General features: G+C 47.9%; 1 protein-coding gene across 1 annotated transcript in view; it reads left to right on the plus strand.

Annotated features, from left to right (window-relative positions):
• atxn1a (ataxin 1a) overlaps positions 1-5,237 on the plus strand; it is a 74,714-nt gene extending 69,477 nt beyond the window's left edge. Inside the window, exons 5-7 of the mRNA XM_079749353.1 lie at positions 1-962; positions 1,146-1,406; positions 3,985-5,237. The exon at positions 1-962 is cut by the window's left edge and continues 1,376 nt beyond it. Of these exons, the coding sequence (XP_079605479.1) occupies positions 1-962; positions 1,146-1,406; positions 3,985-4,638 (1,877 nt within the window). The 3' untranslated portion in view covers positions 4,639-5,237. The remainder of the gene's footprint in view (positions 963-1,145; positions 1,407-3,984) is intronic.
• The last annotated feature ends 8,762 nt before the right edge of the window (positions 5,238-13,999 follow it).

The following is a 13,999-nucleotide window of genomic DNA, read 5'->3' on the forward strand; positions in this document are numbered from 1 at the left end:
CCTCCCACCACCACGCCCACCTCCCGCCGCCGCTGCCGCCGCCGCTGCACCCGCACCACAAGTTGGGCCACGCCATCTCCCAGCTGGTGGTGCAGTACGCCGACGCCCCCTCCCGGCGGGAGGAGGGGGGCCCGCCGCGGGGGTCCCGGGAGCTCCACAACGGGGAGCAGGAGCGGGGGGTCCGGCGGGCGGGGTCCGGCCTGGCCAAGCTGGGCCATAAAGTGCGGGGCGGGCCGCCGTGCACGTCTTCGTCGTCGTCGTCGTCGCCGCTGTCGTCCTCGTCGACCTCGTCGTCGGCCTACGAGGCGCACCAGCTGCTCCTGCCCACGGACTACACTACCCACGATGCCTCTGTGCTGCGCACCTCCTTCATGCTGATGCCCAACAGCCACCCGGACCACCACCACCACCACCACCACCACCAACACCACCACCACGGGCCGCAGGCCGCCGGCCCCCCGGAGCGGGGCGGCATCGGGCTGGGGAAGCCGGTGCACCGGGCGCCCTCCTCCTCCTCCTCCTCCTCCTCCTCCTCGGCCAACTCCTCCCCGGCCTCCTCCTTCTCCTTCGCGCCGCCGCCGGGCGTGGACGCCCTGAAGGCCTCCGTCAGCGCGCTGTCGCCCCACACCGTCATCCAGACCACGCACGGCGCCCCGGAGCTGCTGTCCCTGGGGCTCCCCGCCCCGGGGCTCTACTCCCAGCCCCCCATCATCGGCTACATCGCAGGGGGGGGGCAACAACAACAACAACAACTACAACAACAACTACAGCAGCAGCAGCAGCAGCAGCAGCAGCACCACCACCACCACCATCATCAGCAGCCAATCAGCTACCACCACGCCAGCCTCCAGCAGCACCTGCTGATCCCCGGCAGCCAACCGGTGATCATCCCCGTCAGCGGGGGCGGAGTCACCACCATGGAGTCGGCGGCGTCGCACGCCACCTCCGCCGCCGCCGCCGCCGCCGCCGCCGCCGCCGCCGCCGCCGCCGCCTCGCTGAGCTTCGCCGGCGCGCTCCCCCCGCAGACGTACCCGGGGGCTCCCAAGAGGGAGCCCCCGGAGCTGCCCGAGGCGCCGCTCTTCCACCAGGCGCGCCTCCTCCCGCCGCTGCCGCCGCCGCCCCCTGCGGCGGCGGCGGCGGCGGCGGCGGCGGCGGCGGCGGCCTCCCCCTCGCCGGCCCCGTCGCCGCCCAGCCTGCCGCCCTACTTCGTGAAGGGCTCCATCATCCAGCTGGCGGACGGGGACCTGAAGCGTGTGGAGGAGCTGAAGACGGAGGACTTCATCCAGAGCGCCGAGATCAGCAGCGAGCTGAAGATCGACTCGTCCACCGTGGAACGCATCGACCAGAGCCCGGCCTCGCGCCACCTGGCCGTGGTGCAGTTCTCCGTGGGGGAGCACCGGGCACAGGTGAGGGTGGGGGTGTGAGGAACCTCCACTCTGTGTGGAGGCTGTTACTGAAAATACTGCATGATAATGATAATGATATCATAGTAACGACACGTTTGACTCGCTCTCCAAGATGCACAGACACTTTCATAAGTTGAAAAACAAAGTCGACATGTATATACGTGTACAGACGTATATATGTTAGGGTCGGGAATCACAGGGTACCTCACGATACGACGCGATACATACAGATTCTGCGATAATCAATAAACATTGTGAGACAATCCTATAAAGACACATCACGATATATGTCTTAACTATCGACAGTAAATGGCTGTGAAGAGGTAAAGTGCAGGATTTCTGTCTTTATTCATGGTCCAAAAAGTTTTTCACTTACTTTTCAGTAGAAATATATATAATAATTTAAATATTTATATTTGCCGCTAGTGATTCGATTCTCTTATCGCACGAAGAAGGGCGACGATATATTGCCGTATCTATATTCTGTCCCACCCCCAATACATACAACCATACGTGTGTATATGTGTGTACGTTCTGCCCAGGTGGGTTTAGACTTAGGGGCTGTTGGGACTGAGTCTCCGAGGTGTGACGGATGACAGCTACGGACACTTGTCGAGTTGTTTGTTATGGGTTGAATGTGAACTGAACAAAAAGATTGTGGCACAGATGAATCTTTGAATTCAAAAGATTCAAAAATCGAAAACAAAAAAGTGTTTAGCGTCATTTTTCCAAATGCATTCAACAATCGGTTTATTCTTTGGAACCGCCGTCTCAATAGACCCATGCGGCCGAGTCAATGTTAAGATATCAAGGCAGACTCAATAAATGTGTTGAATTTCTTTCAGAAGCCTCGGAGTAATATATTACAGACCTTGTGGTTCCCTGGCGTCACCTTCCTCCATCTCCCTCTCTTGGATGCCATCCCTCACCAGACTAGACTTTTGTTTTGATTGTACTCTACTTTGTGTAGTTTTTAATATAAACAATTCTCTTTATGGGAGAAAGCAATTGTTTGGCCAGATATCCAACCCCATGTTGTGACAGGACCTGAGAGAGGTCCAGAGATCCAAAGAGAATCCCAGATAAGGCCAAGCAGGGTCTTCTGCAAGACACCGGTCATGTCTTCTGTACGGGGGGATCTTCTGGAAGGATCTACCTTCACCCCTTTAGACACTTTTAACTACTCTGACCCAGTTTCTGTGTCTTGCAAGGCATATAATAGATTTTATTTAATCCCATTTTTTTATTGATTCATGCCTTCTTAAGGCGTTTCTCATATTGTGGATGTCTGTTAACAGTGCTGACATTTGCTAACACAGGCTGGTCTGATACAATGAAATGGTGGTAGACTCACTGTATGTGTGTTTAAGGGAAGTTCCAGCAGGTTTCGTTGGGTAACAAGGTACAGCTCAAGTCCCATTAGTGGACAAGTTTCTCTCAGTTAATAGTGGAGAAGAATTCAAAGCTCATTCCTTGCATGGTCTCATGTAACTCTCTAGTATTCATTCATATATTTTTGACATAAACACGCACCCACACACACACACACACACACACATGTGCACGCAAGTGTCTGTGTCAAAGATAGATACCATACTTGTATCCATCCTCACCGCGAGTCTATCCCGCGCGCACGCTTGCACGCACGCACGCACGCACGCACGCACACACGCACGCACGCACACACACACACACACTAACAAGCACACACTGCCTTTGACCACCTTCAAAGTCTCTGCCTCTCTCCCCGACTGCCTGCCCCTTGGGCTCCATGTTGTGGTGCAGCTCCTCTCTGAGATGGTAGAGCTTCTGTCTTCCTCCCCCAAGGGTCTGGTGCAGGGTGGTGGGAGGTTCACCAGATCACTCAAAACCTGAACCTCAAATCAAGGCGCTGGCTGAGGGAGGGTGTGGAGTGTCCTAAGTCGCTCGCGTTGTTTTTGAGAGGCTTTTCTCTCTCTCTCTCTCTCTCTCTCTGTCTCTCTCTCTCTCTCTCTCTCTCTCTCTCTCGCTCTCTCTCTCTCTCTCTCGCTCTCTCTCCCTCACCCACCCTTTGTGCCCTCTTCCTCGTTCGCCTGTTGCTTTGCATCTTGTTCTCTTCGCCCCCCCCCCCCCCCCCCCCCCCCCCCTCTCATGCTCCCACTTGTGACCACTTCAGATGGGCTCTACCGGCTTCTGAATGGAAATTGAGAAATTAAACTGCTGTGGGGGTCGTCGCAGTGTAGGCATTCAATAAGTGATCCCATTCTTTACTATTGAGCAAGAGCAGCAGTAGAAGAGATTCTGTTGTGATCTAGATTCTGATTGGTTTCCTGAACCAAAAACAGCGAACCAGATAGAAATGGCAGTATCCTTGAGGCTTTGTTCAACTTCAGATCGTGATTTATTTTCACATCCCCACAAACAGTATCTCGTCACTTTGCATATCCACGTGTTGCCGTGTGATATCGGGGTATGAATCACGTTTTGCATGTATTTACTACCTCCATTGCGTGAAAACCGTTTTCTCCATGATAATGTCTGCAGAAGGAGAACGTCTGATCAGGGTAACCTCTGTCCCTTCTCCTCCCCTCGGCTCCAGGTGAGCGTGGAGGTGCTGGTGGAGTACCCCTTCTTCGTGTTCGGCCAGGGCTGGTCGTCCTGCTGCCCCGACCGCACCACCGCCATGCTGGAGCTGCCCTGCGCCCGGCTGTCGGTGGGCGACGTCTGCATCTCCCTCACCCTCAAGAACCTGAGGAACGGGGCGCTGAAGAAGAGCCAGCCGCCAGAGCGCTCCACCTCCTCCTCCTCCTCCTCCACCACCACCACCACCACCGCCGCCGCCGCCAGCGCTGCAGCCTCCACCACCCCCGGCCACGGACCTCTCAAGCCCCCCCGGCTGGCCCCGGAGCCCCCGAGGTGTGGCGCAGGAAGCTCCAAGCGTGGGGAGAGGGAGAACGGGCTGAGGCAGCAGCAGAACCTCACAGGAGGAGGAGGAGGAGGAGGAGGAGGAGGAGGAGCCATCGTTAAAACTGAGAACGGGATGGAGCCGAGGTGCGGGGGGGAGGACGGAGGGTCCGCGGCGACCGGAGGTGTCTTGAAGCCGACCAGGGGCCGTAAGCGCCGGTGGTCAGCCCCCGAGGGCCGCAAGGTGGACCGGCTGGAGGAGGAGCTTCCCGCGGCGCTGCCCCGGCCCTCCTTCCTCCCGCACGGCGTGAAGGTCAGCGTCGAGGGACGCTCCAGCTTCGGGAAGTGAGGGGGAGTTCCGGACCGTCGGATGTTGAATCCTGGAGATCTGCAGAAAAATGCGCAAAAAATAATCAACCAAGAAAATCGGAAATTGGTTTCATAGTTTTTCAAATCGCTTTTCTTTCTTTTTTTACTGCATTACAGGTTTTATTTCCATCCTCAGTGATGTAGTCTGTACCGGATTTGACCCCCCCCCCCCCCCCCCCCGACATGATAACACTATACATTAGGTCCATAGCAGTTGTAACACTTTTAAATAAGATCGATTTGGTGGTGTTTTTCCGAAGATAGTCCTTGCTATTTCACTGGGGGTTTGTGTTTTATTCAAGGAGGATGTGCGGCAGGGATTTGTGTACTAGATGTTTATCGGAGGTGTGTGTGTGTGGCATACAGAAGCATTGTTTGATGCCTCCAGGCTCGCTGCAGTTCTACTGTATGAAGGGGGTCAGACGGCCCCACAGATCGCTTCTTCACAGACCGACAGTTGAGTCAGAAAGGCGGAAAGTCTCTGCTCCGGCGTCACCCAATGATGTCATCAAAGTGAGGCGAGAAAGACTTGTCGGATAATGTGAACATTCACAGAGTAATGCGTAAAGTGTTTATAAGTCGTGAGAGTTTTCTTTCTCAGTGGGTGGGTGGGGGGGGGTGTAGAGGAGAGAGATAAAAGCCTCTTTCTACGTGTCTGTATTATAAATGTGGTATGATACGCGATTCACTATTTAATCATCCAGTTGTGCCAGAATTGATCGATGATGTCATCAGACAGCGCCGGTGTGCCACGCAACAAAGGAAGCGGGGAGAGGCTAGGAACTCTCCTCTTTGTCAAGTTTGGTTGCAGCGCATTCAGTTTTAATCAGAAGCAATGTCATTCGATTTGTGTCACTTTTTTTTTTCTCCTTTTTATTCACTGGACGAGAGTTGATGACGATGATGTGAACGTCGTGATTGTCTAAAAACCTTGATCAGTGGTGATTTAACTCCAGGTTATTATGTCATGTCTATTAATTCATTGCAAACATTTAAAAAAACACGCTTATTTGGTCTACTACCTTGTACTGTCTGGCCCTCACCACACCGCCCGGTGTATAGAGAGTCATTGCAATCTCCCGGAGAGTCTACATGTGTGCGAGGGCCACGCAGAGATCGGGGCTTCTAGAGGCTGCAGTGGTCGTTTCAAAGCCTTTGTTATTGTTTTGCTTATGTCTTTGTTTTCAATCCGTCACGCTCTCACCAACGTGACTCATGAATATGTTTGTTTTTGCCGTCTCCTCTCTAACACAGTACTGTATGTGCTTTTTGTTTTATTTTGTTTTAGTTTTGTTTCGCTGGGGATCGAAGTAGCTACAGCACTTTGGAATGGAGAACAGCTTTTAGGAGGTGGTTTGTTGTGCCATGTGGTCACATAAGAGACGAGGATGCGAGGATGCAAGGATGCAAGGAAAGGGACAGGCGGTGTAGAAGTTGATTGGAAAACGAAGAATCGCAAAGTACTGAAATCCAGTGGCTGTTTCACGATCACGATCACTGTCGCCATGGTGACTTCGATCGGCTCTGGAAAAAGATCGGAATGAGAGAAGAGTGTAAAGTGCAGGAGAACTAGCGTCAGGTGATAGACTAGATTGAGAGCCTTTTGTAGAAGCTCAGGCCACAGAATGTTGACGGGTGTCATATACCTTTTCTATATGTTTGTAATGTCGGTATGTGTGCTAGAGTGAGAGTATTTGTGTGGATTGTGTGTCTGGCGTGTGTGTGTCCTTACATACGCGCATGCACACACATAAACACTAGCTTGCACACGCAAAAATGCAGTTCGTACACGCACCAGCAAGGAAAATCAAAAACCGGACGACATTGAAAAAACTGAGAATTTCTAAAGCTTGATTCGTACTGTATTCAGGACTATAACCAAGAATGTGTGTGTGTGTGTGTGTGTCTGTATGCATGGTCTAAGTTTGTGTTCGCACTTTTTGCGGAGAATCTGGTTAAACTTTAATTGCTTGACATTGCATACAAAACAACTTGTTGGTTGTGTGTTTATGTCTGTGTAGGAGTGTACTGTATGTAATGTGTGTATAGAAAAAATATATACTCACATGATTATATATATATATATATATATATATATATATATATGTATATATATATATATATATATATATATATATATATAGACATGTTTAAATGTTCAGTGTTTCTACTTAAGGAGAATCTTGCAATTTGCACATTAGGAGGAGAGACATCGGAGGGGAAGACAAGACATTACTGGCCCCTGCGCACACACACACACACACACACACACACACACACACACACACACACACACACACACACACATGCACACCCACACAAACACATATATATCTTTTAACACTTGAGACACTGGATGGCACGTGGGATAAAGGTGGAGAAGGGAAATTAGCGCCGGCTGGAACAGTCAGATCATACTTCTCTTCCTCTGGCGGTTGTATTTAGAAACAAATGGGTTTTCTTACTCTGTAGTTTTCATTCGAACCATTGGCTCCTCATCTAAAACAAAGTCAGAGTGTTGAAACATTATTGAACACCAATGTCTGAAGAGATGGATAACGCTCTAACCTGCTGACAGTTTGTAACTCCTGTTCTGCCCTCCAAGAAGAGATCTAAATACATCCAGATGTTTTATCGCCTTCATCTTCATTTTCTAAGCCACTCAAAAACATCTGCTTTAAAACAGTCCTCCAGAAGCAACCACAATTATTCAAATGTAGCAGTCGTTACCTCAATAGGTGTGCTTGGCCCAAATGTCAGACACCGATTTCTCATTTTTCAACTAATGGGGCAAAGATGATCCCACGCGAGTAAACGAAGACCTCATCAAAATCCCATCTGTCGTCCAGTTGTTGAATATGTTATCGTGGATACACATCTTTATATTATTATTTCAGTCCAAATATGACAGATCTATAATGTATAGACACCAGAAACCACAATGCGCTGGGAGCTGTATATGTCGGCGTTGGGGCAATAGGATGATCTGAATGTAGCGTGTGGTTGAAGCGATGGTGTTGACGTCTTGTTGTGAGTGAGCAGAGGACGTGCGGGTTTGGACACGTACAGTATGTATGTGTGTGTGTGTGCGCGTGTGTGTGTGTTCGTTTGTGTGCGTGTGTGTTCCTCCCCGAGCAGTGAGTGAGCTCACAACCGGGGTCGCTGGGTTGAGACACTGTTTGGAGATGGAGGGAGAGGTTGCCATGGTGACCACGGATGTGTGCTCAGCCGGATGGAGGATGGATGCACGGACGGATGGACAAAACAAAATGGACGAGACGTGCGCTGGTGGTAGTGATTGGCAGGCAGCCGCGAAAAGGTTTCCTGGAAATGCTTTATTTTTTTAACAATAAAACAGGGTTTTTCAGATCAACATTGCAGTTACGCATCTTTTCATTTTTCTTCTTTTTCCTCTTGTTAGATTCGTTAGTAATGCAACCAGTAGTGCTCTGTCGTGTGTGTGTGTGTGTGTGTGTGTGTGTGTGCGCGCGTTTGTGTGCTTGACACCACGGATGCGTGTGTATTTGCTTTCTTTTCATGACCTCCAAAGCCTCGGTGTGTGTGTGTGTGTGTGTGTGTGTGTGTCTGTGTGTGTGTGTAACCAGGACTACCGGCTGTTTGTTCCAGCCTGAAACACATCAGCTCCACCGACAGCAGCGCCACTTGCCTTCTCCCTTCAGGTGAAGAAACACATCACAAAATCACAGCCAACAAAGGCGACCTTTGCGTCTTTAGGCTATATAAGGAAGCAATAGTTCCATAACAATCAGACATTGGATGCATACATAGGTGCACACATACATGTGTATGCACAGATATAAGTACTGCATTTATATTATTGCAATAAATCCAACAATTGAACATAATTGACCCTTCTAGCTGCATGCAGATAACACACAACCACCCTTGAGCCCACTCCACTTGTCGTGTAAAAGGTCCTGGGATACCAGGGTAACGATATCAGTTGCCAGATGTTTCAGGGAAATCTCTATATATATATATATATATATATATATGCAGTAATCAGACAACAAATCCCCTCCAAACCACCTCTGTCCGCACACAGGGCGGAGTCAGACAAATCAATGTTTTTGACTCCGCCCTGGTCGCCTGCCAATGCCATATATAGCAGTAACCTCAGTCACTTTGTTTCAGGTACCCAATCATAGCCAGCCAACCTCGTAAGTCCCGCCTACAGGGGCCCTAGCAATCAATTAACCCTCAGCAACCATTAGCTACCTTAGAGATGCAGCCTCGACCGAGATCATGGATCTATCGGTCTGGGCAGGCTGTTTTCCCAAGTCACACTCGTCAGATATAACTAATTTTATACTGCAAATCAAGGTCTAAACTTTGAGTCAATGCATGCACCGTAATATTTAAGAGAAATATATCTAGGCAGACTAGGCAATGATGTGAACCATCAGTCGGTCTAGCTGCCTATGAATCACGTTATTGTGGTTAAAGAATTCCTGAAAAACCAATCTGTTTATTTTTACTCCGACACAAGGCTACTCTGGGCATGACTAGGTGTTTATATGTGCTGAGTTTGGCCTATCTTAAAATGTAACTTTCTGAAATCAAACACTTTTTCTCTTTGCCTCCCTTTGCTGTGCCAAGTATATGTGGTGTAATGACCTCCAGCATACAGGACATGACCCTGACTTGTCTCTGACATGTACATGTCAGTGTATTTATGTTAACATGTGTATGTATGTTAACATGTTTCTGTTAGTATGTGTATGTTAATCTGTTGGATGGCAGTTTGTGAACCAGCTAGAAACAAGTGGAGGGAATTCGTTTTTATTTTTTACTATCCAGTTTTGTCTTTGAGGCCTTCCTGTATGTGTGTGTGTGTGTGTGTGTGTGTGTGTGTGTGTGTGTGTGTGTACACACCATGTATCAAGTGTGCGTTTGTATTGTGTTTGTGTGTGTGTGTGTGTGTGTGTGTGTGTGTGTATGTGTGTGTTTGTGAGCGCTTGTGCAATCAAGTATTTCTCTGATGTTGCCTGTGAGACCCTGGACTTCAGAGGTTCTCAGCGGGACCCCAACGGGAATATTAAACAAACCTCATTCTAAGTGGGGACCACTTTTTTGTAAAAATGATTTAAAAAAATATATATATAAAAAAACGAAAATGTAAAAAAAAAAAACTACCAACAAAAGATGCACATCTAAGTAAGTACGTAGACAAACAAAAGAGACTTGATGTTTCAGCACTTTCTAATCCTAGGTGGGGATTGGTCGGACTAGCAGACTACCTAGGGGCTAACATTCATTCATACAGAGAGAATGAGAAGGGGAGAGACCGAGAGAGGGGTGGTGGGGGGAGAGAGGGAGAGAGATGGAGAGAATAAACGTTTTGAGAGAAGAGAGTAATGGCTCAGTTTTAAGTTTTTTGCACATTGCCTTGCCGTAATCTCGCTGTGTGTGTGTGTACGTGTGTGTGTGTGAGTGCGTGAGTGTGTGCGTGTGTGTGTTTCCCGGTGCGCCCGTGGGTCCAGCGGGCTGAGGTGCTAGATACCTCCATGATTTTTACCGGGAGTGGGGGGGGGGGGGCTTAAAAAAAACGAAAACTTTAGGGAGGAATTCACCCTTTCCTTGTGTTTTTCATGACACCGAGCTGTGCTGTCAACGTGAAAGTAGGATTCGGGAGATCGACTTAAAAAAAAAGTGTATTTTTTTTCAGGAGAGACCCAGCTTGGTGGTGTTTGGTGTGAACTGTTAACCCCCCCTATAGCTTACTATTGCTCTTTCTTTGGCACAGCTGTTTATTTGTTTGTGGGTCTCCGTGTAGCACTCGATATAATTTCAGGGGACTTAAAATGTATGTAGAGAATGTGTTTATTATTTTTCTTTCGTGACAAGCTTTCTCTCGTTGGAGGAACACGCAAATGTTTTCCATGTTGTTTAATCGGCTTCGTTACTTGCACAAGATGATAGATGATGCGATGAATGTTGGGGCGCAAGCTTTGAGTTTTAAAGATCAGAGGAGGAGGAGGTGGAGGGGGAATAAAGCATGTCTGCTCTTTGTTTTCTTGGATGTATTTTTGGTTTTGTTCAAAAAAAAAGGATGTGTTTTTAATGGCACCTTGTCGTTGTTTCTCGAACAACGAACCGAAAACGATCAGATCAGGATTCCCTTTTTAGGGTTTTGATTTATCTGTTCAAACTTTATTTGTTCAAACTTGACTGTTGTAAGACGTTTTGTCGATGTCCATACCGCTGGATAACCAACTCAGGCTGAAAGGAAGAAAAATACAAACAAGATGTTTGGAGTCCCACTTCACAGTTTAGTTGACCCCTTAACCCCCTCCCCCGTTCAATTAACAACTGTGGTGTGTCTCAACGGGGAGGGGCTGTACATTTATAGCCTACGGTATGTACATTTATGACCCATGATTTGATATGATTAACAAGACGTCGTTATGGACAAATTAACTGTGTACATGTTGATGTTTTCGATGGAGATGGCTAGGATCACTCTGGAACACTTTATATGAACTCTCCGCGACGTCCTCCGACGATTCCACCGCGCAGGACCCTCGGCCACGGAGGGAGGAGAGGGAGAAGGCTCCGTGTGAACCCTCTGTCCCGGTCACTGCCACCGAGAGGAGAGGGGGGATGCGGGGGGGGGGCTTACCGTCAGCTGTGGTTGTTCAGTTTTACCCCTGCCATACTTTTTTCCCCCACGCCGCTCAAACAGTCGCCTCTCTTGCCCCGTCCTGTCCTGCCCTCGTCCTATTCCAGGTCAGCCACGTGTCAATCGTGAACTCCCATTGGCTAACCTTTGCTCCAACCACAAGAATGCATCGTGTGTGTGACAGGACTTGACGAACACACGGAACGCGACAACACTTGATACACCGCCCCCCCACCACCACCCTCCTCCCCCTTACCGAAGCGGGTTCCCAGCCAACTTGTTTTGCTTACTATATCGCACTCACTCAGAAGTCCTGAACCCCCCCCCATGTTTCTCTAGGCCCTTCTGCTATAGCGGTGGTGGGGGTGTCGGGACCCCTGTCGGTGTATGTATTTGACATCTGTACAATCACACCTCTTTTAAAGGAAAATGAAACCTTGACATATCTGCAAACTGCAAGTTGTGATTGCGTGTTTTCTTCTGTGTGGGATTTTTACGAATTTCCTAAGGATCGTGACTCAAGTCCTTCTTTATACAAACACTGCTCAGCTGTGCGGTTGTTTATTGTAGAGCTAATGGGAACAAGTTTTTACATTGAGCTGGACCCATACTGACCCATACTGGATGGGTCCTGGTAGAAATACTGAACAAACAATACCATATTTAACTGAAACATTAACAAAATGGACAGGACTGCACTAGTTAACGGAATTTATCCATTAAACAACAATCAATAGCAAATGAAAAAAACGGGTACAAAGTGTTTACAAAAGGGAGGTTCAAGTTTGTTCCAAACACTTCAGAATGGAGAATTATAACCTTTTGATGATGATTCATAACAACGGCAACATTTAGTTGGACATATCAGCGTCTTACACCCAAACATAGACTTTAAAATAAATCATTATTTTAAGTGTCAGACTTGGAGTACAAACACACAAAGAGCATTTGAAATATAATCTGTCTCAACTGTTTTATTTATTTGCCGCAAACCAGTAAGAATAACTCATGAATAAACCATAACATCTTGACAATAGTGGCAGGCAGCAGTTTAAAATGGTGATCCAATCATAGGATTACGACTAACTACTTAAGTGCCCAGATGTTGAATGTATAAACTCTATAAAGACACATTAATATTTATTTGAGGTCATTTGTTTCCAAACACCACTAATGGCGTCTGTGCCGAGGGAAAAAACACAACGCAAGCAGAGTTTAAGTAGTATTCTGTTTTATTTGGGATATATTTTTTCGTGATCACTGTAAACGGATCAGTCTCTCCTTCCTCTTTAGCCACAGTGTTGCTCTCCAGTAAAGGCATGATATTTATACGTCTTGAAAATACTATTTGTATAATTGCTTTCCAGTCCCTGAAGATCCCGTTCTTCAAGTATGTGAGTACAGTATATCTCAGTACATAAGAGCACTAAACTCTTTAACAATGTATCCCGAGGCACGGTGGAGTCAAAGACCAAATCAGAACACCCTCCCCGCCCCCCAAAGACAACATCAGCAACAGTAGTGCTTCAAGTATGTCAGATACTTTGATCAGATACACGAAGCAGATATCCAGGCCCTCCCTGTATATGCAACGGGGTGGTACATGCATCCTTGCTTGTATTAAACCCCGCTTAACCCAAACCTGTTTACCCTACTGCCGTGAATAGCTGCAGTGCTTTACAGTTCAGTGGCACATTAAATGACAGAAGATGTATTTTAAAGAGACAGAGATGGACACAGCATTAGCATGTGGGGACAACAACACAGAAAGCGTTAGCATGTTACCTATCATGTTACGTAGCCTACTGTTATGGATCAAGACAGAATAGGAGGTCCACCATAGCCCAGCATACAGTTTATTACAGTGTTTAACCCCAGAGAATCTCCCAGTCACATTCCAACGGTATCACTAGTTTCATGTTGCCTCAATCCTTGCATTTGCATAACATCGTTTTTCCACTCTTTATTGAAGGCCGGCCGTATAAACCGCGATATAAGATACATTAGTCGCCATTTTGCGACATGTAACATGCAATGCATATTTATAAAGCACAAACGTTTAATCATGAGCAATCACTTGTTTAGCGCTATTGTGTCATTATCATCATTGAATCTCTCGTCTCTACAGCACCTCCTCATCCTTAAAATATCTCCTTAATTACCATTGTGTAAAGAATTATGAAGCAGCAGGTAATTAACCATTAAAACCAACTTATGAAACACATCCCACGACTCCTACAATGTACATTACTACGGTGTGGCTACCAGCAGCTTACATATGGTACGATTTAACACTTGTGGCTTCACAGTCTGTCATGGCTCTTCCCTCCCTAGAGGACACCCCCGTCTCGGGGGCGGGGGGGGGGGGGGGGGGGGGGGTCTACTGTGGATGTACTCAAACTTATTGATGGGGGTGTTTTACTTGACAGTGATAGGTGCAACACACTCTTTGACGTGGGACGCAAAGAAGAAATGCCAGGTGTGAGTGTGATTATACTGTTACAAGCCGTTTTAAAAAATACCCCTGGTGGTATAATACGTCACCTTTAAACCGCTGACTTCATAGAGGTATGAATTGAATTTCCATCACGCTCTCATGACTTGGAATAATTCAACACAAAAACACACACACACACACACACACCCAACACAAATTGACGCACGGACGCCGTCCTCGTACCCGCGGTCGCGCTGGACG

Source organism: Pollachius pollachius (assembly GCF_949987615.1).
Source record: "Pollachius pollachius genome assembly, chromosome: 13".
NCBI lineage: Eukaryota > Metazoa > Chordata > Actinopteri > Gadiformes > Gadidae > Pollachius > Pollachius pollachius.